Source organism: Oncorhynchus masou, chromosome 1 (genome assembly GCF_036934945.1).
Source record: "Oncorhynchus masou masou isolate Uvic2021 chromosome 1, UVic_Omas_1.1, whole genome shotgun sequence".
In the NCBI taxonomy this organism is placed as follows: domain Eukaryota; kingdom Metazoa; phylum Chordata; class Actinopteri; order Salmoniformes; family Salmonidae; genus Oncorhynchus; species Oncorhynchus masou.
The window spans coordinates 44,140,807-44,168,629 of NC_088212.1; the positions used below are offsets into that span (position 1 = coordinate 44,140,807).

A 27,823-nucleotide genomic window follows, 5' to 3' on the forward strand; every position below is an offset into this window, starting at 1 on the left:
ACACAGGCTTTGAAGAATGTACAGCATTTCACACGGTCCTTTATCAGAATGTCCACAGTCATGTTTGCATTACCCGGAGTTAGCCTTCAGTTCACAGATCCTTTTACTCTACCCAGTAATGGAGTTGGCATGGAAACAAATCTGGCACATTATCAATTTGTTTGTGAAACTGAAAAGGCCCTGACTTCAAAGTTATATCCTGGACTAGAGCTGGAAATTGCCAGGGATCTTTCTATTTGACCTAGATAGTTTGTGTGTATGTATTGATATGTAGGCTAAATGTGCCTTTTTTTATTATGTAGTTCTGTCTTTGTGCTGTTCTTGTCTATTGATGTTCTGTATTATGGGGCGGCAGGGTAGCCTAGTGGTTAGAGCGTTGGACTAGTAAGGTTGCAAGTTCAAACCCCCGAGCTGACAAGGTACAAATCTGTCGTTCTGTCCCTGAACAGGCAGTTAACCCACTGTTCCCAGGTCGTCATTGAAAATAAGAATGTGTTCTTAACTGACTTGCCTGGTTAAATAAAGGTAAAAAAAATAAATTAAATTATGTTTTGTGTGGACCCAATGAAGAGTAGCTGCTGCTTTTGAAACAGCTAATGGGGATACCAGCTAATGGGGATACCATAATATAGGATATTAAAATACCAAAATATAGGATATTATCATGATACTTCGGTGCTGAAACCAAATTGGGTCCCAATATAAAAAGATGGAGAACAAGCTATGAAGGACAAATACTGGAGTTCTGGTGCAGGTACAGCCAACAAGCACAAAAACTATATTGCAATATTGTCAAAAAAATATGATATACCAAAGACTACATCCCGTTATCTAACTATCGATTTATTTCACCATCATGGACCTTCTCCAACAAACTATTTTCTTTATGTGACTCTCATACCGAGCGAGGCCATTTCTGATGTTATCGGTCTCTTTATGTCTGGGCTATTTCTGATGTTATCGGTCTCTTTATGTCTAGGCTATTTCTGATGTTATCGTCTCTTTATATCTAGGCTATTTCTGATGTTATCGTATCTATGTCTTGGCTATTTCTGATGTTATCGGTCTCTATGTCTTGGCTACTTCTGATGTTATCGGTCTCTATGTCTAGGCTATTTCTGATGTTATCGTCTCTTTATGTCTTGGCTATTTTGGAGAGAAGGGAATAAAGAAAAAAATAAGTCAAATGTTGTTTTTTCTTGTCTATTTAGAGAGTGGTGCTATAAATGTAGCGTGGCGAGGAATGGTCTGCTGGCAGGGCAGAGGGCTCTGCTCAAAAGTAGTGCACTGTGTAGCGAACAGGGTAACATTTGGGACGCGCAACCAGAAGGTGAGAGAAAGAGAGAAATGGAACGAGGCCAATTGGGGAAATAAAGAACCACCTGACTGGTGCCAAAGAGTTTGGGTTCTCCTGAAAGAGGACGGCAAGAGTCCTTCCATCTGCTGCTCTTTAGACCAATCTAAGACCATCAACCCAAGACCCAGCTGAGGAGAAAAATTGCTTCAAATAATTGAGTGTGAGTAGTAGCCCAACCGAGTGAGTGACTAAATGGTATTGCCAAAACAAAATTGGCAAAATGTGTATTTCTGATACTATAGCACTTACACGGGAAATACGATAATGTTAGATAGTAATTATAGTTGGAGCAGAGATAATCTCCCTCTGATCCCATCTGTTCTGCATTAAGTTTATGGAATGTTTCTTTTGCTGGGACTGGGAGAGAGGTGGTTGGGTGAAAATAATGAGAGATGGATCAGATTTGCTTTCTAAAGACTGAGGCTACAGTATAATTAAGGGCTCTGGTAAAGACATTAGGCAAGCAGGAGCAGCGTCTGGGGGGACTGGACATTAGAACGAACCGGGTTAGTAAGGAACGAGGCAAAGAAGACATGGGGAGGGGTTGAAATATCACCAATTATTTTGTGGGAATGATAGGCTCACAGCAAAGTCCACCTTGTGCCACTCCTTCCTATGGCCTTCCAACAAAACACAGGCCTTCCATCAGATTACTGAACAGATGCGCTGATAGGCCCCCAGTGTCTCAGTGGAAGAGGGAATAAAGTAATAACTATCCATTGTCATTCCTCCACTCAACTGGGCCACCCACCACTCTCTCGCTGTCCATGCCCTGTACTGTGTCTCAGAGTCGAGTGTGGGTCTATCAGAGACTTGAGGACCATGGTACAGAGAAAGAATAGCAGGTGACACGTTGGTGGTGGTTTTAGGGTAGCCTTTCATAGCTGTATCACTGTTTGTGCAGTGACTCACAATCCATCTTGAACAAACATCTGACTGTAGACAGAGGACTAAAACTGCAAGTGACTCCTCCACTCCTCCAGTCAGTCCAAACCCATCCAGTCACCAGATGCTTGCTCAACTAAACTCTCTCCCACAGATTCTGACTGCTTAATCCCTTAGTTATAGGTCAAAGACAATGGATGGTTAAACAGGCCACAACTATTCGGACATAGGTCACCTCTCGGTGGAGTGAGCAGAGCCTGTGTTTCAGTATATTTCTGCTCTCCTTGTCAGCTATTGTCATGCCAAACATGACCATTTCATAGGTAGTTGGCCAGATAGCAGAAACAAATCTGGGACCAAGCTAAAGTGAGTCTAATGCACTGCAACTCTGTTGCAGAAAAAGCCAAAAATATGGTCAGGTCAGAAGTAGTAATACTGGCTGTGACCATATGCAAAAAACAACAACATTTGAAATAGGACAAATACTGTATAAGCACCCACCAAAATTAATTATTACTTATTGGAATGAAATAAGGTTAAAGAACAGAAAGGGCCAAACACTGTAATTAAAACTTTTCTGTTTGACCTGATGAAGATCTTCTTGATCAAAACATTGTTATTGTGTAACCTTTATTTAACTAGGCAAGTCAGTTAAGAACAAATTCGTATTTACATTGACCGCCTACCCCGGGCCAAACCTGGAAGACGCTGGGCCAATTGCGTGCCACCCTATGGGACTCCCACTCACAGCCGGATGTGATGCAGCTTGGATTGGAACCAGGTACTGCAGTGACGCCTCTGGCACTGAGATACAGCGTCTTAGACCACTGCACCACTCAGGGGGCCAAGTCATTAAAAGGTGGTAATTAGAACTAAGTAAACAGTGAATGGCGTTTTTATTTTTTAGGATGCGAGTATGACCAACCATTTCTCCCAGAATAAGATGACACAAAGCTCGGGGAATGTCCTGGTGGGCCAGCTGGCTGACTGGTGAGGAAGTGGCTGCGTTACGTAACTATTAATAGCAACTTAGTCAGGGGGGGGGGGGCTCTAGTGTCTTCATAGTGCTACTGATGGAACAAAACCTGGAAATCAGTTCAGGGCTTAGACCCACTCCAGCAAAAAAAAAAAAAAATCCCTTTGAAAAACTCAACCAGTGAGAGGGAGCTAGGAAAGAGAGTTGGCCTGGGAATGGTTCCCATGTTGACAGTCACTTTTGAAAGCTTGGAATGACAGGCCTGAGGAGCAACAACCACAAAATACAACAGTGCGTGTGTGTGTCACTTGATTGAGTCACATGCTGACTTAGTTTCATGTGATCAAGGCGAGACAGTGACACTTCTCATTGTACCCAAACATGACATTAGAATAGCAATCACAATGACATTATACAGCCAGATTAGCAGTCTTTGTCCTCTGTTAAATGTTTAGAAAACCTACCAGTGATTGAAGTCACAAGGTAACTTGAAAGAGCAGTCTGTATGGCATTGGCAGACTTCATAACACTTAACAATATTCACAATGAGGTGTGAGCGGTTGAATTGGCGCATGACACAGTTGACATGCTCTCAACACTGTCCTTTGATTTACTGTTTGTGAGGCATGATCACATGGTGGCAGGACCACTGGACTTCTTTTTTTTTAATGAAAAACTTAATTTCTCTCAGTACATGATGTCTAACTCGACAGCATGCGGTATCTGGGCTCATAGATAATACTGCCCCTATTCAACTGGCCTTTAGTGTCTTGTAGGCTACAGTTGAATAAACTTTCCTGGAACTTTTCTGTGAAGGTGAAAAGGTCCACTGAAATCTTTCCTGATGAACAGCAAACTCTCCAACTCGGACTTTGTGCTGTTGCTGCCGTTCGTAAAACTTTACCTGAATCAAAAATGGAAACTCAATTTCAAAACATTGTGATGTATGAAAACTAACCTACAGTACTGTGGGCTTCTGTCTTACATACATCCCAAATGGCACCCTATCCCTTATATAGTGAAATACTTTTGACCAGGGCCCATAGGTCAATATAGGAAATAGGGTACCATTTTAGATGCAGCCTTAGTTGACACTAGATCCCATAATAACCAACCCTGTGCCCTAGAGGTTTGGAGCCCGAGTGTGAGAAATGTGATTCAGATGTGTGTGTGAGTTCTCTCTGCAGTGCAAGGATGGGTGAGGGTTTCTTGTTCTTCATGAAGAATAAGAAGTCTCTCCCCCACTGTCAAGAGCGGTGAGGGGGAGGAAGGGAGTGCTGACAGGGCATGTGTATTATCTCACATCAGATGGGGGTCACTCCTACGCAATACTTGTCCCTCAACCGATTGTAATGCGTGTGCTGTATAGTCCTAGTACATACTGTAACATACAGTGTGGCATTTTACAGGACTCTACTATACTGTGGGGCAAAAAAGTATTTAGTCAGCCACCAATTGTGCAAGTTCTCCCGCTTAAAAATATGAGAGATGCCTGTAATTTTCATCATAGGTACACTTCAACTATGACAGACAAAATGAGAAGAAAAATCCAGAAAATCACATTGTAGGATTTTTTATGAATTCATTTGCAGATTATGGTGGAAAATAAGTATTTAGTCACCTACAAACAAACAAGATTTCTGGCTTTCACAGACCTGTAACTTCTTCTTTAAGATGCTCCTCTGTCCTCCACTCGTTACCTCTATTAATGGCACCTGTTTGAACTTGTTATCAGTATAAAAGACACCTGTCCACAACCTCAAACAGCCACACTCCAAACTCCACTATGGCCAAGACCAAAGAGCTGTCAAAGGACACCAGAAACAAAATTGTAGACCTGCACCAGGCTGGGAAGACAATCTGCAATAGGTAAGCAGCTTGGTTTGAAGAAATCAACTGTGGGAGCAATTATTAGGAAATGGAAGACATACAAGACCACTGATGATCTCCCTCGATCTGGGGCTCCACGCAAGATCTCACCCCATGGGGTCAAAAGGATCACAAGAACGGTGAGCAAAAATCCCAGAACCACACGGGGGGACCTGGTGAATAACCTGCAGAGAGCTGGGACCAAAGTAACAAAGCCTACCATCAGTAACACACTACGCCGCCAGGGACTCAAATCCTGCAGTGCCGGACGTGTCCCCCTGCTAGAGAGCATTTGGATGATCCAGAAGAAGATTGGGAGAATGTCATATGGTCAGATGACACCAAAATAGAACCTTTTGGTAAAAACTCAACTCGTCATGTTTGGAGGACAAAGAATTCTGAGTTGCATCCAAAGAACACCATACCTACTGTGAAGCATGGGGGTGGAAACATCATGCTTGGGGCTGGTTTTCTGCAAAGGGACCAGGACAACTGATCCGTGTAAAGGAAAGAATGAATGGGGCCATGTATCGTGAGATTTTGAGTGAAATCCTCCTTCCATCAGCAAGGGCATTGAAGATGAAACGTGGCTGGGTCTTTCAGCATGACAATGATCCCAAACACACCGCCCGGGCAACGAAGGAGTGGCTTCGTAAGAAGCATTTCAAGGTCCTGGAGTGGCCTAAGCCAGTCTCCAGATCTCAACCCCATAGAAAATCTTTGGAGGGAGTTGAATGTCCGTGTTGCCCAGCAACAGCCCCAAAACATCACTGCTCTAGAGGAGATCTGCATGGAGGAATGGCCCAAAATACCAGCAACAGTGTGTGAAAACCTTGTGAAGACTTACAGAAAACGTTTGACCTCTGTCATTGCCAACAAAGGGTATTTAAACAAAGTATTGATAAACTTTTGTTATTGACCAAATACTTATTTTCCACCATAATTTGCAAATAAATTCATTAAAAATCCTACAATGTGATTTTCTGGATTTTTTTTCTCATTTTGTCTGTCATAGTTGAAGTGTACCTACTATGAAAATTACAAGCCTCTTATCTTTAAGTGGGAGAACTTGCACAATTGGTGGCTGACAAAATAATTTTTTGCCCCACTGTGTGTGTGTGTGTGTGTGTGTATGTGTATATATAAAAAAAACGTATTTAACCTTTATTTAACTAGGCAAGTCAGTTAAGAACAAATTCATATTTTACAATGATGGCCTACCAGAAAACAATGGGTTAACTGCCTTGTTCGGGAGCCCAACGCACAAATCACTAGGCTACCTGCCACCCCAAATTAGGAGACACAAAAGAGCAATTGAAATGGAGAAAATCAGTACTGTAATTCAAATCACTATTGCAGACAATTGGCAGTCAGATACAATATGCTATTGTGCCCGGATTGAAGAGTATCCTTCTGTGCATTGTGTACATGTTCAGCCCGGCTATGTGGCAACTATGTGGGAGTTTCACCAGGGCCACATTATTTAATGTGTTAGTTTGGCAATCCAGGTCAAATTCATGATTGTGTATACTGTAAAGTTAATCTTTACACCGTTAAGCAGTAACACCGAGGCTGAGAGCAATAAGGTAATTGCATTTCACCACATTACCATCCTCAATTCAAAGAAACACTTCATTTTCCCCTTTAATCCATTTTCATGGAGAAGAAGAGATAAACGAGTTAAAAAGATGGAAGAAATAGAAATGGGGAGCATCTTGGCTCTGTTATTGTGAGACTAGCTGACGCTGTGCTCGGTTGTTCATTTGGTGTGCCGTCGTGTCCCAGCTAATTGTGTTGGGGGCCTCAGCAGTGCTGAGTCTGGGTGAAAGCTGGGTTACTGTGAGTCATTGGAACATGACAAGACAGGAGAACGCTCAGTCTCAAATAGCACTTTAATCTCTTTATAAGCCACTAATTTTGAAAAGAGCCAAACGGGCACCCTACTCTCTATATTAGTGCACTACTTTCAAGTCCCCCATAGCAACACTATATAGGGAATAGGGAGAACTTCACTGGGAGAAAGGATGTTTGATATGCTTTTTACATTTGTATCACAAACCATTTTTTTGAAAATCATGAAAGCGGCCAAAGGCAGCAGAAATGTAATGTGTTTGAAGAGCTAATTGTTCCAAACTAAGTACTTTTGAGATATTCATATTAATATTTTTTAATGTTGAATAAATTAATGTGAAAAATGTTATGAAGAATCTAGACATACTTCATTTTTAAGAGCACATAGGGAGTAAAATGACACCAATATGTTGCTGTATCATGTAAGGTTCACAGAGTCTTCTTACAAGAGGCATGTATAGGTCTAAAAAGGGCCTAAAATGGCAACTTTCAAAATCATTTTCAAAAAAGTGATACAAAATGTAAAATGCATATCAAACATCCTTCCTCCTAATGAAGTTTCTGTGTGAGAATATCCAGAACAATCTGAGATACCAAAAATATTTTTGCGTGGAATTACCCTAGGGTGTCATTTTGGAATGCAGCCAAAATCTTTACCAACCACATCCTAGTCAAATTGACTACTTAATTACTTTAGGGAAGTAAATGTTGAACAACTGCACTTAAACAGCTAAATTGCCTATGGGTGGGTGGGTATGCACTAGCTCTCAAACTCTAGGTGACCTTCTTCCTTCTCCCTACAGTTCTCAGCCGTTCGATTAGTCCACAACTGGCATATGTGAACTACACTGAACAAAAATAAACAACAATTCAAGATTTTACTGAGTTACAGTTCATATAAGGAAAATCAGTCAATTGAAATACATTGATTAAGCCTAATCTATTGATTTCACATGACTGGGAATATAGATATGCATCTGTTGTTCACAAAAAAGGTAGGGGTGCAAACAGAAAGCCAGTCAGTATCTGGTGTGACCACCATTTGCCTCATGCAGCAATGTCCGTACTGTGAGACGCCTAAGACAGTGCTACAGGGAGACAGGATGGACAGCTGATCGTCCTCGCAGTGGCAGACCACGTGTAACAACACCTGCACAGGATCGGTGCATCCGAACATCACACAGGTACAGGATGGCAACAACAACTGCCCGAGTTACACCAGGAACGCACAATCCCTCAATCAGTGCTCAGACTGTCCACAATAGGCTGAGAGAGGCTGGACTGAAGGCTTGTAGGCCTGTTGTAAGGCAGGTCCTCATCAGACATCACCGGCAACAACGTCACCTATGGGTACAAACCCACCGTCGCTGGACCTGACAGGACTGGCAAAAAGTGCTCTTCACTGACGAGTCGCAGTTGTGTCTCACCAGGGATGATGGTCGAATTTGCGTTCATCCTCCGAAGGAATGAGCGTTACACTGAGGCCTGTACTCTGGAGCAGGATCGATTTGGAGGTGGAGGGTCCATCATGGTCTGGATCAGCTGTCCAACTTGTTGTCATTACAGGTAATCTCAACCCTGAGCATTACATGAAAGACATCCTCCTCCTTCATGTGGTACCCTTCCTGCAGGCTCATCCTGACATGACCCTCCAGCATGACAATGCCACCAGCCATACAGCTCGTTCTGTGCATGATTTCCTGCAAGACAGGACTGTCAGTGTTCTGCCATGGCCAGCGAAGAGCCCGGATCTCAATCACATTGAGCACTTCTGGGACCTGTTGGATCAGAGGGTGAAGGCCAGGGCCATTCCCCCAAGAAATGTCCGGGAACTTGCAGGTGCCTTGGTGTAAGAGTGAGGTAGCATATCACAGCAAGAACTGGCAAATCTGGTGCAGTCCATGAGGAGGAGATGCACTGCAGTACTTAATGCAGCTGGTGGACACTTCTGATTTTGACCCCCCTTTGTTCAGGGAAACATTATTCCATTTATGTTAGCTGAAACATGACCTTTTAGCTCCAGAATATCTCACCACCGAGCGTTTCTATCTCCTCTCTCGCCTTAATTTCTTTCTCAAGTGCGCAGAGATATGGGCTGTAAACAGTTTAATATGTTTTGTTGCAAAAAAGTTACTGTCAGTGTTCACGAACAGATTTCACTTAGTTTCCCAAATTAACCACTGGGTAGCAGCAGGAATCACGGTTGGAGAGCCCATGGCATACAGAATCTGGGCAGAATGTCACCTTTCATGCAGAGAGAGGCTGCATGCTCCTCAAACAGTGGTTGATGAATGAAGTGAAATAAGTATTCTTATAAGCCCAGACATTTCTATCTGCATTCCTTTGTGATAGTAGAGTTTTGATGGTTGCCACTAAAATGAGGAGGATCCCAGCTGCAACTTTTTATTTTTCTGCTGTTCCACTATGAAAACCAGAGTTGGCTCCCTGGCATGATTTGAAAACAAACTGCTTCCATTCACTATTCAAGTGCTTACGGGTGACATGTATTTTTTCCCCCTGCCCATTTGATAATGTGCCATTCTAAATCTAAACAAATTTTACATATCAGTAAAGACCAGATTAAATTGAGAATAGTCTGATGGGTGAAAATATGATCCCTTGAGAGAACAGCGTGTTCAGTCTGAGGGAAGGAACAGAGAGCAAGCTTTTTCAAATAGTCAATAACCTAATCACATCACGCAGCCCATATATATTTCTAAGACATTCTAAAAGGTTTGTATCATTCACAACTAAATTAGCCAATAACTTTAAATCTAGCGTATAGGAGCTGTTTCAAATTATCACTTTTACGCTCGACATAGCCACTTCCATAGCGACTGAGCATATGAATGGGAACAATATCCTTTCTATTTCATGCAGCTAAGTTCAATAATATTATTCTTACTATAAAATCATATAAAATAATGGCATGGGACTTAAGCAAATCTTGTCCACTAAATTAACTACCTTACATGGCGCATAGCCAGATAACATACAGTAGGCCTACTCATATTTCGGTTCTTTCTTCAGACCTGCCTAAAATAAATAATGGATTTATTGTGATGGTGTATATTAAAATTAATTTATTATTCTTTTAAATATAGATTTTTCAAAGGTACGCATCAGTGGCTTGTAAGCATGGAAGCCTGGAGATTCTCAACATGTTTATGTTAATTAACGGTCAATTACTGTGAGACCAGCAGTCATTTTCAAGACAATAACCGTCTGACAAAATGTCATGACCGCCACAGCTCTTGCTGCAACCCTATCCTACTAGTCTCAAGATGATGACCTCGTTCAAGGGTTACTGGAATACAGTTATGATGTTCAGTCTTGGAACATGGCCACGTGTGGAGGGATTCCCTGACTGTAGATCCTATCAGCATCAAGGCAACTCTAACTCTCTCAACAGAGCTGGACCAGAATATACACGTGAAGAACGCACCAAGCAGCCAGTAAAACAGGGAAATGAGTCATGACACAATGATATCTGATGATTCAATTATTAACTATCCAAACTAAGGGAACAGTCACCTTGGCTACATCCAGAATATAGTGACTGATTTTCAGTAGGAGTTCTGTCCCTCTCTGTCTGGCATGCTGTTAAGGTAAATATGTGGTTTGTGTGCGCAAACAGGCGGGCACCTATGTGTGTGTATGTGCGCCTCAGCACATAATAACGAACAGACATTTCCTCAGAGCAGACTGAAAGAATACCTTGACGTCTTCAGGCCCTTGACAGTCAGTACTTTAGAGACTGTGTGGCGCTCCGCTCTCTGTCCGAGACTCGCAAGAGACTGACTGCAGCCCAAGGCCCCAAATATTCTAGTTTTCCAGCCACAAGCACACATGCTTTCTTTCATGCATTCCTGTAATTCCACATCTGATATGTGTCTCTGGATTGACTGGCCAACGCATTAAAAGTATGACTCCAAAAGAGAACGTTGCTCCCTTTATCATCAAGAGGATCACTCTCTCAGATGTTTCCCTGCTAATGGCACAGGATTACTTGGAATAGAGAAAGACTTCACTTGTTATCTACAAAAATGTTTGGTTTTTCATAAGATAGCTCGACATTCTTCATATTGATGTATTGTGTGCAGCCAGGGTTTACAAAGCCACATGGCCAGTCAAAAGAAAAATCGGTAGTTGATTAGGAGTCAGGATACCTCAATGAAAAATATAAGCATTGGTGTGCTACGGCTCGGTAGGTGTTGATCCTAAATGTCAATGTTGGGAGGGAGCCTCCATTCTCTCCTGTTGCCCAACACACCCTTACCCAGGGTTCTTTTCTGGATCAAAATGGGGCTTAGGTGGTGGGCGTGACAGTGGCATGGCCAATGGTACTGTATTTATTGAAGCCCTCCTGTTGGCCACAGTGACAAAATGTATTATTATCATAATACATTTTTTACCTTTAACTAGGCAAATCCGTTAAGAATAAATTTGTATCTACAATTACGGCCCACACCGGCCAAACCCTGGCGGCGCTGGGCCATTTGTGGGCCGCCCTATGGTACTCCCAATCACGGCTGGTTGTGATACAGCCTGGATTCAAACCAGGGTGTCTGTAATGATGCCACTAGCACTGAGATCCGGGGCCTTAGACCGCTGTGCCAGTCGGAGCCCGAAAGCTGTTTTAAAGCACATTTCTACACCTTTTTCCATGTGGCGAAGATAACATTTTGCAGTTTTAAAGCAGATTTCCAGCAATTCTACACATTTTGCAGCAGTTTATGCTATCGGAGTGCCTCAAATTTTATAACAAAATCAATGGTGGCCTTATATCATGACAACTAAATAAACTCCTGAATGCATCATTGCATCATATCCGAATAGTATCATGAATGTGTGTTGGATATCCTGATATTCTAAATACTTATTTTTACCTAAGCCCTGCTGAGTGAGGGAGAAGCTGCCACTGCAGTTGTGTTGTAGCGAGCAGAACGAGGGAGAGAGAGACGCCAAGGCAACTCGGCTACAGCTAAGACTTGTAGAAAGCCACAATGTTATTTATCATCCCATATAACAGTGCCTGTTGACTGGAGTAGCCAAGAGAAGCTAGCTAGGTTAACGGAGGCCACCTGCTACGCTTTCTCCCCAGCCCGGTTCAGAAAAAACAGCAGCCTACCTGTTGGTTGCTCGTTGTAGCCTACTCCTCATGTCGCTTACTTTTAATTCCGTAATTTTATTCCATCTTGCATTGCATTAGTAAACTTGCACTCCACTTGCTACACATTGAGTCTCTTCGTAGTTTATGTTGGCCAATTAACTTGGCAAAGCTACACAGGTCAAGGCTACTGGTCGGCCACATGTCTTTTTTGGGGGAGCACCACGCACATCATAAAAACGACTTTAATAAATCGACAAGCTTTTCAAATGAATAATTAGAAATGTCATGGTATACACTTGTATGTAACGTCACATGGATATTTTAAATTAGAAAAAGGCTTCAGTGTTAAAATATGGACAAATATCCCCCCCTCAACAAAATGAATACTCAAGTATTCGAATACTAACATCCGTTCGGATGACTTGGCCCGCACAATCACCTGAACTCAACCCAATTTGAGATGATTTGGGAGGAATTGGACCGCAGAGTAAAGGAAAAGGAAAAGCAGCCAACAAGCAGCCAACAAGTGCTCAGCACATGTGGGAACTCCAAGACTGTTGAAAAACCATTCCAGGTGAAGCTGGTTGAGAGAATGTCAAGCGTGTGCAAAGCCGTCATCAAGGCAAAGAGTAACTACTTTGAAAAATCTCAAATATATTTTGCTTTGTTTAACACTTTTTTGGTTACTAAATGATTCCATATGTGTTATTTCATAGTTTTGATGTCTTCACTATTATTCTACAATATAGAAAATAATAAATATAAATTTAAACCCTGAAATGAGTAGGTGTGTCCAAACTTTTGACTGGTACTGTAGATGGCCCAAAACAACTGACAGCCGGCCCAAGACTTTTCTACTCAGAAAAGAAACCCTGTTAATCATGCGTTATGTTATTCCTCTCTGATGAAGGCACATCCTCTCAGCTGCCTGTGGACAAGTTTCTACAGGCAGACCCTTGAAGCTACTGGGATTATACAGACTGCTGCACAAGAGTATGATTATACAGTGAGATAAAACTCAGTCCTTATGGTCACCATTGCCACAGCCACGTGGGCTTTACATTGCTATCAACTCAAGTAAAGGGGATTTACATAGAAAATTAACAATTACCCCCCCCCACACACACACACTTTAAACCATGTCTCTGTGTTGTCTAATTAATCAGTCTGTAATACACAATGAATTGGTATATAGAGCCTGAAACGTGTGCAAAATCGTGAATATGTTCCATAAAAGACAGAATGCTGAAAAAAAGTTACATTTGAGCTTAACATTTCTCTGTGCATTTTGTCCTTCAGCTGCTCAAACTTTGAGACAAAATATCCACAGGAAAATATTGTTCACCACATTTTTAGAGAGCCGGTAGGTATATGGTTTGGCAACAAGGTAAAGTTTTATTTTGGATATTCGGTTCTCTTGTCAATAACTATTCAACCAAGCATTCCATGACAATGAAAATAATATACTCTGAATCATGGGAAGATTGAGAACAATCCACACATTTTTGTATAACTTTTTATTCAACATTCTAGCATTTAAGGAATTTGCATTCAAAAGTTACAGGCTGTATATACCAATTCATTGTGTATTACAGCCTGATTAATCAGACTAGCGTCTGTAGTGACACTAACCCATTCATAGATGCTAACGGCCGACAGGGAGGAGGTGAGGGCCCTGGCAGAGTGGAGCCAGGAAAATAACCTCTCCCTCAATGTCAACAAAAGTAAAGTAAGGAGCTGATCGTGGACTTCAGGAGACAGCACACCCCCATCGACAGGGCAGCAGTGGAGAAGGTGAAAAGCTTCAAGTTCCTCAGCGTACACATCACTGACAATCTGAAATGGTCCACCCACATAGTGTGGTGAAGAAGGTGCAACGCCTTACTGAAGAGCTCAGAGACTTTCAACGTGGCACCGTCATAGAATGCCACATTTCCAGCAAGTCAGTTCGTCAAATTTCTAGCCTGCTATTGCTGCCCCAGGTCAACTGTAAGTGCTGTTATTGTAAAGTGAAAACATATAGGAGCAACAACGGCTCAGCTGCGAAGCGGTAGGCCACACAAGCTAACAGGACCGTCGTGTGCTGAAGCGAGTAAAGATTGTCGGTCCTCAGTTGCAACACTGACTCCAGAGTCCCAAACTGCCTCTGGAAGCAACGTCAGCACAAGAACTGTTTGTCGGGAGCTTCATGAATTAGGTTTACATGGCCGAGCAGCCGTACACAAGCCTAAGATTACCATGCACAATGACAAGCGTCAACTGGAGTGGTGTAAAGCTTGCCACCATTGGACTCTGGAGCAGTGGAAACGCTTCACCATTTGGCAGTCTGACAGATTAATCTGCATTTGGCGGATGCCAGGAAAAATGCTACTTGCCTCAAATGATTAGTGCCAACTGTGAAGTTTGGTGGAGGAGGAATAATGATCTCAGGCTGTTTTCCATGGTTTGGCCTAGGCCCCTTAGTTCTAGTTAACTCATTCTAAACAATTCTGTGCTTCCACCTTTCCTGTTTCAGCATGACAATACACCTATGCACAAAATGAGGTGCATACAGAAATGGTTTGTCGAGATCGGTGTGGAACAACTTGACTGGCCCGCACAGGGTCCTGACCTCAACCCCATCGCTTCTGGATGAATTGGAACGCCAACTGCAAGACAGGCCTAATCGCCCTACATCAGTGCCCAACCCCACTAATGCTTGTGGCTGAATGGAAGCAAGTCCCCACAACAATGTTCCAACATCTAGTAGAAAGCCTGGGGGGGGGGGGGGGGTCAACTACATATTAATGCCCACCTATGGTAAATACAATTATTTATGAATGATTTAATTCAGATTTAATTTCTTTCATCACATTCCCAGTCGGTCAGAAGTTTACATACACTCAATTAGTATTTGGTAGCATTGCCTTTAAATTGTTTAACTTGAGTCAAACGTTTTGGGTAGCCTTCCACAAGCTTCCTACAATAAGTTGGGTGAATTTTGGCCCATTCCTCCTGACAGAGCTGGTGTAACTGAGTCAGGTTTGTAGGGCTCCTTGCTCGCACACGCTTTTTCAGTTCTGCCCACACATTTTCTACAGGATTGAGGTCAGGGCTTTGTGATGGCCACTCCAGTACCTTGACTGTGTTGTCCTTAAGCCATTTTGCCACAACTTTGGAAGAATGCTAACATGCTGACCAGACCGGACACGTCACGTGCGCGAGCGTCGCAAAATAAAATGTCAAAATCCATGTTATTCAATTAATGCGCGAGCCAAAGAGTGTCTGCGATAACAACAGCAAATAAATGTCATTCCTATTTCTGACGCAGATCGCGCTGCAAGTCCTGCCTCTCCCATCTCCTCATTGGTTATATTGAAAGACGAACTGTTGAAAGACGGAAGACGGACTGTTTTGCCTGTAGTCGTGGTAATACTATGAAGGTTTAGATGCGATCCCCATATAAGTTTAACGATGAAAAGGCCTGGAAGGAAGAGAGATGACTAGAAACGATTCAGTTGGCCGTTTTGTGTGTGGATTAATTTGTCAGAGTAGAGGTCCTTGTGCATTTCAGGTAAAATAACAACTCAATGTTTATATCCCAGGACAGATTAGCTAGTGTAACAGATGTGAAACGGCTAGCTTAGTTAGCGGTGAGCGCTAATTAGCGTTTCAATCGGTGACATCACTTGCTCTGAGACCTTGAAGTAGTGGTTCCCCTTGCTCTGCAAGGGCCGCGGCTTTTGTGGAGCGATGGGTAACGATGCTTCGTGGGTGACTGTTGATGTGTGCAGAAGGTCCCTGGTTCGCGCCCGGGTATGGGCGATGGGACAGTTTAAAGTTATACTCTTACACTAGCAACAGCAAGCTAGCTAAATTGCCATACATTTTTAATGCTTTTCGACCCGTCTCCAAATTAATGTAATTGTAAAGAGTAGAGAGTTTGTTTTGATATTTTAACCTGCGTGTCGTGATCGCGTTTGGTGTGGGTGGGTGGGGGGGCAAAATAAATTTGCACACGCACGCAGCCGGTTTGTGTTCCGTGTTAGGGTCATTGTCCATTTGGAAGACCCATTTGCGACCAAGCTTTAACTTCCTGACTGATGTCTTAAGATGTTGCTTTAATATATCCACATCATTTTCCTCCTTCATGATGCCATCTATTTTGTGAAGTGCACCAGTCCCATCCTGCAGCAAAGCACCCCCACAACATGATGCTGCCACCCCAGTGCTTCACGGTTGGGATGGTGTTCATTGGCTTGCAAGCCTCCCCTTTTTCCTCCAAACATAACAATGGTCATTATGGATAAACAGTTCCATCAGACCAGAGGACATTTCTCCAAAAGGTACGATCTTTGTCCCCATGTGCAGTTGCAAAACGTAGTCTGGCTTTTTTTAATGGCGGTTTTGGAGCAGTGGCTTCTTCCTTGATGAGCGGCCTTTCAGGTTATGTCGATATAGGACTCATTTTACTGTGGATATAGATACTTTTGTACCTGTTTCCTCCAGCATCTTCACAGGGTCCTTTGCTGTTGTTCTGGGATTGATTTGTACTTTTCGCAACAAAGTACGTTCATCTCTAGGAGAAAGGACTCATCTCCTTCCTGACCGGTATGATGGCTGCATGTTCCCATGGTGTTTATACTTGCATACTATTGCTTGTACAGATGAACATGGTACCTTCAGGCGTTTGGAAATTGCTCCCAAGGATGAACCAGACCTGTGGAAATCTACAATTTGTTTTCTGAGGTCTTGGGGAGTTTCTTTTGAGTTTCTCATGATGTCAAGCAAAGACACACGGAGTTTGAAGGTAGGCCTTGAAATACATCCACAGGTACACCTCCAATTGACTCGGAAGCTTCTAAAGCCATGACATCATTTTCTGGAATTTTCCAAGCTGTTTAAAGGCAGTCAACTTAGTGTTTGTAAACTTCTGACCCAATGGAACTGTGATACAGTGAATTATAAGTGAAATAATCTGTCTGTAAACAATTGTTGGAAAAATTACTTGTGTCATGCACAAAGTAGATGTCCTAACCGACTTGCCAAAACTATAGTTTGTAAACAAGAAATTTGGGGAGTGGTTGAAAAACGAGTTAGACTCCAACCTAAGTGTATGTAAACTTCCGACTTCAATTGTATGTCCACCGACCCACCTTTCGCTTTTGCCTTAAGTAAACCTTTGTCTTTTGTACCCATGCCAAACCTAAAATATACTCATTTAAAAGTATCCTGGAATTACATTTACTATGTTACGTCAAGTCTGAAACCATGCTGACTGGGGGCACACAACTTGTGGATCGGATCTGTTCAAAACTGCGAGAGTATGTGTATCTTTTTATATTAAAAGATAAGAATATCTTTTGAAAACCAGTTTGAAAAGCGCTGATTGACGCTTCTGAACGTTAAAAGACAGCATCAGAATTGTTGTTCACATGGAGCCAACCTTGGGCGAATGTAAGCTGAAAACCCTACCAATGGAGAGCGGTTTTCGAGAGCTATGGTAACACTAAAACTTGAGAACTGGAATCGAACTATTCCATATATTAGACACACGCCTAGTAGTTTACTTTACCTGCTATATTCATGATAAAGAACGACAGTGTTTCCATTCAGACCACTAAAATGCTGCTGGTAACATTTACTATGACGGCTATACTGTTCAGTTCCCTAGTTCTTATTCACGTATTTATGATCTGAAGTATGTATGTATGTACACACAAAACATGCATTACTGTGGTAAAAGCAAATGTTGACAAAATCCCAACGCACTCACCTTTAATGATCTCCCGCTTGCCCTCATCCAGGTGGCTCGAAATCAAGTCCCCCATAACAACAAATAAAACTTAATCCAGTGACAACAATGCCGTTCGTTTCAAAGGCAAATAGAACGCACAAATATACTAAACAAATTAACAGGAACTATTTTGAAATCGCGTGCACACAGCGTGGTGAATGATTGGAAGAATGCAAGCAGTGGTGAAAGGGTGGAGGGAAAGAAAATAAAAGTTGAGCTCGCCTTGAGCAGGAGGGAGACACCCTAAATGTGAGTCACTACTCGTTGAACTATGCCAGTCAGACATTTCTTTAGGCATGTCGAAAGTGTGGTTTCGACAGAGGTAGTCCTTCGACATATGGGGCCGATTCACTGCCATAAAGGGCGTGTCAAGAGATTGTAAACAAATTATAGCACACACGGAATTATTTTTAGCTGAAAGATGGTAGTCTTACCAGCTGTGAAATACTTACATTAAATGTGGGGTTTTATTCGATGTTGTACTATAAACCAAACTGATGAGTTTCAGCTATAAAATACGTTACAAATTATCCTAAAATCATGATTAAATTAGCGCCGAGACCCCTAGAGGGCGTTATTATTTCTGACGTCTTGTATTAACAGTCTACTGTATGTGTTGACTCAATCTGTCCAGTGGTTCAACCCACTGGGATACATTGGAAACGATGTCGTCAAAATATTTTGTTTGCGGATTAGACCGCGGTCGCCATGACATTTCTCAACAACAAAACAATAGGCTACCTGCATCTATCTAGGCAAACTAAAGCAAAGTTTAAATGCAATCATATGAACGCCGATTTTAGTCTGTAGCCTATGCCTATTGAAATGACAAGTCAATCTCCCAAATGGGCCATTTATAACGATTTCACACCATGTGTTCAACTTTCATCACTCAAACTCAACTGTCGGATTTATAATTAATCAGATAGGCAAAATTTGTTTATTTACAATCATATAACTGGTTCTAGCCCTGAATGTTGATTGGCTGAAATTTGTGGTATATCAGACTATACATGGTGCATTCGGAAAGTATTCAGACTTTTTCCACATTTTGTTACACTACTGTCTTATTCTAAAATGTATTCAATTGTTTTTTCTCTCATAAATCTTCACACAATACCCCATAATGACAAAGCAAAAACAGATTTTTAGAAATTTTAGCAAAAATAAATAACAGATTACATTTAAATAACTATTCAGACCCTTTACTCAGTACTTTGTTGAAGCTCCTTTGGCAGCGGTTACAGCCTCAAGTCTTCTTGGGTATGACGCTACAAGCTTGGCAACCTGTATTTGGGGAGTTTCTCCCATTCTTCTCTGCAGATTCTCTCAAGCTCTGTCAGGTTGGATGGGGAGCGTCATTGCACAGCTATTTTTAGGTCTCCAGAGATGTTCGATTGAGTTCAAGACCAGGCTCTGGCTGGGCCACACAGAGATTTCCCCGAAGCCACTCCTGCGTTGTCTTGGCTGTGTGCTTCAGGTCATTGTCCTGTTGGAAGGTGAACCTTCTCCCCAGTCTGAGTTCCTTCCGCTGAAAAACATCCCCATAACATGATGCTGCCACCACCATGTTTCACCGTAGGGATGGTGCCAGGTTTCCTCCAGACATTATGCTTGGCTTTCAGGCCAAAGAGTTCAAGCTTGGTTTCATCAGACCATAGCATCTTGTTTCTCATGGTCTGAGAGTCCTTTAGGTACCTTTTGGCAAACTCCAAGTGGGCTGTCATGTGCCTTTTACTGAGGAGTGGCTTCTGTCTCGCGAGTGCTGCAGAGATGTTTATCCTTTTGGAAGGTTCTCCCATCTCCACAGAGGAACTCTGGAGCTCTGTCTGAGTGACTATCGGGTTCTTGGTCACCTCCCTGACCAAGCCCTTCTCCCCGATAGCTCAGTTTGGCCAGGCGGCTGGCTCTAGGAAGAGTCTTGGTGCTTCCAAACTTATTCCATTTAAGAATGATGGAAGCCACTGTTCTTTGGGAGCATGGTAATCGAAATTGTGTTTTATTAAGTAAAATGCATATTTTTCCAGATTTCTTTTCGGTGGCACAACATTCAACTAGTTTAGGAGGAAACAGATGCCTTTGCAGCCTGAATGGAGGATATTTTATGTACTCGCTGGTTGCAGGGGTTAAGAGTGTATTGCCAGCTATGCTATTCATATTGGGATGCCAAAGACAAGCTCCCTCTGCTGTTTCCTGAAGTCCACGACCATCTCCTTTGTTTTGTTAACATTGAGTGAGAGGTTGTTTTCCTGACACCACACTCCAAGTGCCCTCACCTGTGTATACAGTTGAGGTCGGAAGTTATCCAAGATGGCGTAGCAGTCAGACGTCTTTGTCCTCTTCTTGTCATCTTGTCGTGTCCCGTGTATATGTCTTCGTTTTTCGCATATCTTTTTTATATTTTTCCTAAACGTCAACTTCAATATACTCTCCTGCAACCCGCCTCACCCAATGTGGTATGGATCTGCTATTTTCTAAAGTATTTTTCTTTACTTTCAAACTGGAATCCCCCAACAGAAGCTAGCCAGCTAACTAGCTACTAGCTAGTAGTCAGCTAACCACTGCCAGCGGTCATCAACTAACCTCTAGCTTGGAAATCTCTCGCCAACGCGATTCAAACCAGAGCATAGCGGACTTATTTTCTCTCCATATCCCCGGATTCCTAACGCAAGCTCTGGACCTTTTCTCCTGGATTATCGCAGGTGCAATCCGAGTAACTACTCCTGGTTAATGTCTCTGTCCCGAAGCAAGAGCTAGCTCATAGCCTGGAGCTAGCTCATGCTAGGCCCATCTCCCGGCTAGCTGAAGAGGTCCATCAGCCACTCCTTGGGCTACAATACCTATTTTGCCAATTGCCCTGGACCTCTTTTACTACACAAAGCCCTGCTAATCCATCACGACTGGACTACCGAGGTAATCTGCCTGGGGGTTCTTTTTCCAACAGGCACCTCCGTAGCGGAGGCCCGAAAGCAGCGTCTAGAGCATATAGGACTGTTAGCTGAATAGGTCCATCGGCCAGTTTCTTGGGCGCTAGCTGTCTGAATCGCCGTGTCTCCAGCCAGCTAAGCTCAGACAGCTAGCAGGCCAGGGTTAGCAAGCTAGCAGAAGGGCCTTAGAGGGACGTCGCAACGGAAGAAATCTGTTGTAGCCTCCTCGTGCGGTTCCGTCAGCAGACCAGCCGTGATGGATTAGTAGGGTTCCATGTGGTAAAGGGTACCAGTCAAATTGGAAAGCTGGCTGGAGACACGGCGACCCCTATGATCACTTGGCTACGCATGCCTCTCCCTAATGTCAATATGCCTTGTCCATTGCTGTTCTGGTTAGAGATTATTGTCTTATTTCACTGTAGAGCCTCTAGCCCTGCTCAATATGCCTTAGCTAACCCTTCAGTTCCACCTCCCACACATGCGGTGACAACACCTGGTTTAAATTATGTTTATAGAGAAAATATCTCTCTCATAGTCACTCTATGCCTAGGTTTACCTCCACTGTATTCACATCCTACCAAAGCTTTGTCTGTACATTATGCCTTGAATCTATTCTATCGCACCCAGAAACCTGCTCCTTTTACTCTCTGTTCCGAACATACTAGACGACCAGTTCTTATAGCCTTTACCCGTACCCTTGTCCTACTCATCCTCTGGTGAAGTAGAGGTTAATCCAGGCGCTGCAGTGCACAGCTCCACTCCCATTCCCCAGGCGCTCTCTCTCATTTGTTGACTACTGTAACCGTAAAAGCCTTGGTTTCATGCATGTTAACACTAGAAGCCTCCTACCCAAATTTGTTTTATTCACTGCTTTAGCACACTCTGCTAACCCCGATGTCTAGCCATGTCTGAATCCTGGCTTAGGAAGACCACCAAAATTTCCATCCCTAACTATAACATTTTCCAACAAGATAGAACTGCCAAAGGGGGCGGAGTGGCAATCTACTGCAGAGATAGCCTGCAGAGTTCTGTCATACTATCCAGGTCTGTGCCCAAACAATTCGAGGTTCTACTTCTAAAAATCCACCTTTCCAGAAACAAGTCTCCCACCGTTGCCGCTTGCTATAGACCACCCTCTGCCCCCAGCTGTGTCCTGGACACCGTATGTGAATTGATTGCCCCCCATCTATCTTAAGAGTTCATACTTTCAGGTGACCTAAACTGGGACATGCTTAACACCCCGGCCATCCTTCAATCTAAGCTAGATGCCCTCAATCTCACACAAATTATCAAGGAACCTACCAGGTACAACCCCAAATCCGTAAACACGGGCACCCTCATAGATATCATCCTGACCAACTTGCCCTCCAAATACACCTCTGCTGTCTTCAACCAAGATCTCAGTAATCACTTTCTCACTGCCTGCATCCGTAATGGGTCTGCGGTCAAACGACCACCCCTCATCACTGTCAAATGCTCCCTAAAACACTTCAGCGAGCAGGCCTTTCTTAATCGACCTGGCCCAGGTATCCTGAAAGCATATTGACCTCATCCTGTCAGTAGAGGATGCCTGATTATTCTTTAAAAGTGCTTTCCTCACCATATTAAATAAGCATGCCCCATTAAAAAAATAGAACCAGGAACATATATAGCCCTTGGTTCACTCCAGACCTGACTGCCCTTGACCAGCACAAAAACATCCTGTGGCGTACTACATTAGCATCAAATAGCCCCCGTGATATGCAACTTTTCAGGGAAGTTAGGAATCAATATACACAAGCAGTTAGGAAAGCTAAGGCTAGCTTTTTCAAACAGAAATTTGCATCCTGTAGCACAAACTCAAAAATGTTCTGTGACACTGTAAAGTCCATGGAGAATAAGAGCACCTACTCCCAGCTGCCCACTGCACTGAGGCTAAGAAACACTGTCATCACCGATAAATCCACAAGAATTGAGAATTTCAATAAGCATTTTTCTACGGCTGGCCATGCTTTCCACCTGGCTACCCCTACCCTGGTCAACAGCCCTGCACCCCCCACAGCAACTCGGCCAAGCCTCCCCCATTTCTCCTTCACCCAAATCCAGATAGCTGATGCTAAGTAAGAGCTGCAAAATCTGGACCCCTACAAATCAGCCGGGCTAGACAATCTGGACCCTCTCTTTCTGCCGCAATTATTGCAACCCCTATTACTAGCCTGTTCAACCTCTCTTTCACATCGTCTGAGATCCCCAAAGATTGAAAAGCTGCCGCGTTCATCCCCCTCTTCAAAGGGGAGACTCTCTAGACCCAAACTGCTATCCTACCGATCCCCAACTTCGGCGATGTAATTTACAAAATAGCCTCCAACACTCTACTCAACAATGGATGCAGTCTATCACAGTGCCATCCATTTTGTCACCAAAGCCCCATGTATTACCCACCACTGCGACCTCTACGCTCTCATTGGCTGGCCCTCACTTCATACCCGTCACCAAACCCACTGGCTCCAGGTCATCTACAAGTCTTCTAGGTAAAACCCTGCCTTATCTCAGTTCACTGGTCACCATAGTAGCACCCATTCGCAGCACGTGCTCCAGCAGGTATATTTCACTGGCCAGCCCCAAAGCCAATTCCTAGATTGGCTGCCTTTCCTTCCAGTTCTCTGCTGCCAATGACTGGAACAAACTGCAAAAATCACTGAAGCTGGAGACTCATATCTCCCTCACTAACTTCAGATTATTGCACCTGTACATAGCCCATCTCTAAATAGCTCCTCCAACTACCTCATCCCCATACTGTATTTATTTATTTATTTTGCTCCTTTGTACCCCAAAATCTCTACTTGCACATTCATCTTCTGCACATCTATCACTCCCGTGTTTAATTGCTATATCGTAATTACCTTGCCACTACGGCCTATTTTATTGCCTTATCTCTCTTATCTCACCTCATTTGTACAGACAGTATATAGACTTTTCCCATTTTGAAGCATGTGGGGACAGCAGACTGGGATTGGGAGCGATTGAATATGTCCGTAAACACACCAGCCAGCTGGTCTGCGCATGCTCTGAGGATGCGACTAGGGATGTTATCTGGGCCAGCAGTCTTGTGAGGGTTAACACGTTAAAATGTTTTACTCCCGTCGGTCATGGAAAAAGAGAGGGGGGGTGCAGTCCTTGTTTGTGGGTCGCAACGGTAGCGCTGTATTATCCTCAAAACAGGCAAAGAAGGTGTTTAGTTTGTCTGGAAGCGTGGCATCGGTGTCCGTAACGTGGCTGGTTTTTGTTTTGTAGTCTGTGATTTCCTGTAGACCCTGCCACATATGTCTCATGTCTGAGCCGTTGAATTGCAACTCCACTTTGTCCCTGTACCAGCATTTTGCTTGTTTGATTGCCTTGCTGAAGGAATAACTACACTGTTTATATTCAGCTATATTTCCAGACCTCTTTCCATTGTTAAATGTGTTCGTGCTTTCAGTTTTTGTGTGAATGCCGCCATCCATCCATGGTTTCTGGTTAGGGTAGGTTTTAATAGTCATAGTGGGTACACCATCTCCAATGCACTTCTTTATAAACTCACTCACAGAGTTAGTGAGTAGATCGATGTTGTAACATATCCCAGTATGCGTGATCAAAACAATCTTGAAGTGTGGATTCCGATTGGTCAGACCAGTGTTGAATGGTTCTATTCACTGGTACATCCTGTTTAAATTTCTGCCTATAAGACTGTAGGAGCAAGATGGCATCGTGGTCAGATTTGCCAAAGAGAGGGCGCGGGAGGGCTTGTATGCATTGCGGAAGTTAGAGTTGCAGTATTCCACCCGCGTGTAGTGCAATCACTTGGTTGATAAAATTTAGGTAGCCTTGTTCTCAAATTTGCTTTGTTAAAATCCCCAGCTACGATAAATGCAGCCTCAGGATATATGGTTTCCAGTTTACATAGAATCCAGTGAAGTTCCTTGAGGGCCGTCTTGGTGTCTGCTTGAGGTGGAATGTACACCACTGTGACAATAACTGGCGAGAACTAACTTGGGAGCTAATATGGCCGGCATTTGATTGTAAGGAATTCTAGGTCGGTTGAGCAGAACTTGAGTTCCTGTATGTTGTTATGATTACACCATGAGTTGTTAATCATGAAGCATGCACCCTCGCCCTTCCTCTTCCCAGAGAAGTGTTTATCTCTGTCGATGTGATGCATGGAGAAGCCCAGTGGCTGTAACGACAACATATCCAGAGAGAGCCATGTTTCCGTGGAACAGAGAATGTTAAAATCTCTGACGTTTCTCTGGAAGGCAACCCTTGCTCGAATTTGATCTACCTTGTTGTCAAGAGACTGAACATTGTCGAGTAGTATATTCGGGAGCAGTGGGCGATGTGCACTTCTACGGAGCCTGACCAGGAGGCCACTCCGTCTGCCCCTTCTGCGGCGCCGTTGTTTTGGGTCGGCTTTTGGGATCAGGTTGATTATCCTGGGTGGTGGTCCAAACAGAGGATCCGCTTCGAGAAGGTCGTATTCCTGGTCATAATGTTGATAAGTTGATGTCACTCTTATATCCAATAGTTCTTCCCAGCTGTATGTAAGACTAAGATTTCCTGGGGTAACAATGTAAGAAATAATGCATCTAAAAACACAATACTGCATAGTTTCATAAGGACTCGAAGCGAGGCGACCATCTCTGTCAGCGTCGTCTTGCAACTAGATATTTCCACCTGTGTGTCCTGATGATCACGTCTGGTGTGGATGGACAAAATCGACATGCACGCGATGGTGCACGCACGTGCCTGTTCTGGTCAGCATGTTACTCCTCAGCCTGAAGTGTCCCCACTTGCACCAGCGAATAGCTGGTTTTTCGCATGGTGCCGACTGGGAAGACGCTTCAGGAGGGCGGTCATGTGTGCTAACAAGGCATAGGTATCTAGTGTGACTGCCTTTCTGAAGCGTCTTATCAGTCGGCGTCATGCAAAAAGCTAGCTAATGAGGCGACACAAGCGGAACACCTCAGGCTGATGCCTTGATCAAACCAACCGCGTCATTGCATTATGGTACACCAGAAGTACAGATTTCCAATGGAAAGCTGCGTTTACCTTGCAGCATTGCGTTGCAGAGGCAATTGCAGTGCATTCTGTGTGGGTACTGCATCTTGCCTATGCCTTTTGGCCATTGCTCATCCATATATTTATATGTACATATTCTTATTCATTCCTTACACATGTGTGTATAAGATAGTTGTTGTGAAATTGTTAGATTACTTGTTAGATATTACTGCATGGTCGGTACTAGAAGCACAAGCATTTCACTCCACTCGCATTAACATCTGCTAACCATGTGTATGTGACCAATAAAATCTAATGTTGGGTTGGATTTATCGAACCCAACGTATGCGTCAAACTGTATGCGTAGACAGCTTGACAGAAATGGTAGCAGAGGGTGAATGTTGAAGTTTTGTTGCACACATATCCAGATGATGCTGCATACCCTTTTGCTCAATGAAACTGTAGGTGTGATCGAGGCGTGAGGGTTAAGTTTCACACATCCCCATTTGAAATTTAGGCAATCAGTGAACTGATCAATTAGCTCAGTTGGTCAGGTGTGCTGACTAGTTGAAACAAAATCCTGCAGTGCCTGCAGCACTCCAGGAACAGGGTTGCCTACCCCTGGTTCATGCACAAGACATGACCTTACACCTCGATCACACTGACAACGTCATTGCATTTTGGTACACCAGAAAAATATTTATTTCTGATGGAATGCTGTGTTTGCCTTGCAGCATTGCGTTGGAGAGGCAGTCGCAGTGCGTTCTGCGTGGTGCATACTTTTGGATTTATTGAACTTACGCGTGTACGGATTTTCAGAAATGGTAGCAAAAGGTAGTGGTGGAAAAAGTACTAGAATGTCATACTTGAGTAAAAGTAAAAGTAATAGAAAATGACTCAAGTAAAAGTGAAAGTCACCCAGGAAAATACTACTTGAGTAAAAGTATTTGGTTAGAATATACTTAATTATGTATCAAAAGTAAAGGGAATTCTTCAAATATACTTAAGTAACAAAAGTAAAAGTATCAATTATTTCAAATGTCTTATCTTATGCAAACCAGACAGCACAATTTTCTTGTTTTTTATTTATTTTCCAGATAGCAAGGAGCACACTGCAACACATATTTACAAACAAAGCATTTGTGTTTAGTGAGTCTGCCAGATGTTCTCTTGACAAGTGTGTGAATTGGACCATTTTACTGTCAAAATGTAATGAGTACTTTTGGGTGTCAGGGAAAATGTATATAGTAAAAATTACATAATTGTCTTTAGGAATGTAGTGAAGTTAAAGTAAAAGTTGTCAAAAATATAAATAGTAAAGTACAGATACCCCAAAACTCTAACTAAGTAGTACTTTAAATCATCTTTACTTAAGCACTTTACTCCGCTGGCAGAAGGTGAATGTTGAACTTTTGTTGTACACATATCCAGATTATGTTGAGTTTTGCGCAAATACACTGTCAGTGTGAATGAGGCATAAGGATGAATAAAAGGCGTATATTTACTTAGACATTACAACTTAGACATTACTGCCCCTGTGTGGACATCTGTGGGTATTATTGATAATGTAGCCAATGTAGTCTATTGTGTTTTATCCTACTGCAGTTGCTGTGAAAATACAGTATGTTAAAATAAGAATTCAATGGTCTGATCATTACTTTTTTTCCATTAGGGTTGTACAATATCCTACTTGTTGTATATAAATTACTAGGCCCATAACTGCTATTTATTCTAACCTATTAAAATAGTTAATAAATACAATAACTTTATTTCACTTGATAAATAATACCACTGCAAACAGCTAAACATAGAATATGTGGATGTCTATTAAAAGTTGAAGTAGGTTGTCCGTGGCATTGTATGACAGACAGTTGAAATCGGCATGTTTGTGGAGGCGTGGAAGGGATTATTTTCGAAGCAATACAGTCCCTCTGCAATCACTTTGGATGTTGTCCCGCGGCCTACAGTCCTACACAGTATTAGCGGTGGTTGGGTAGAGTAGAGAGGGAAAGAAAAGGGGAGGCAGAGACACGGCCACGACAGAGACATCATCACC

General features: G+C 43.0%; 1 protein-coding gene across 1 annotated transcript in view; it reads right to left on the reverse strand.

Moving 5' to 3' along the window:
- The window catches only part of LOC135544990 (protein Niban 2-like), a 56,493-nt gene extending 38,356 nt beyond the window's left edge, over nt 1-18,137 (reverse strand). Inside the window, exon 1 of the mRNA XM_064972668.1 lies at nt 17,807-18,137. Coding sequence (XP_064828740.1) covers nt 17,807-17,861 — 55 coding nt within the window. The 5' untranslated portion in view covers nt 17,862-18,137. The remainder of the gene's footprint in view (nt 1-17,806) is intronic.
- Nucleotides 18,138-27,823: the final 9,686 nt, after the last annotated feature.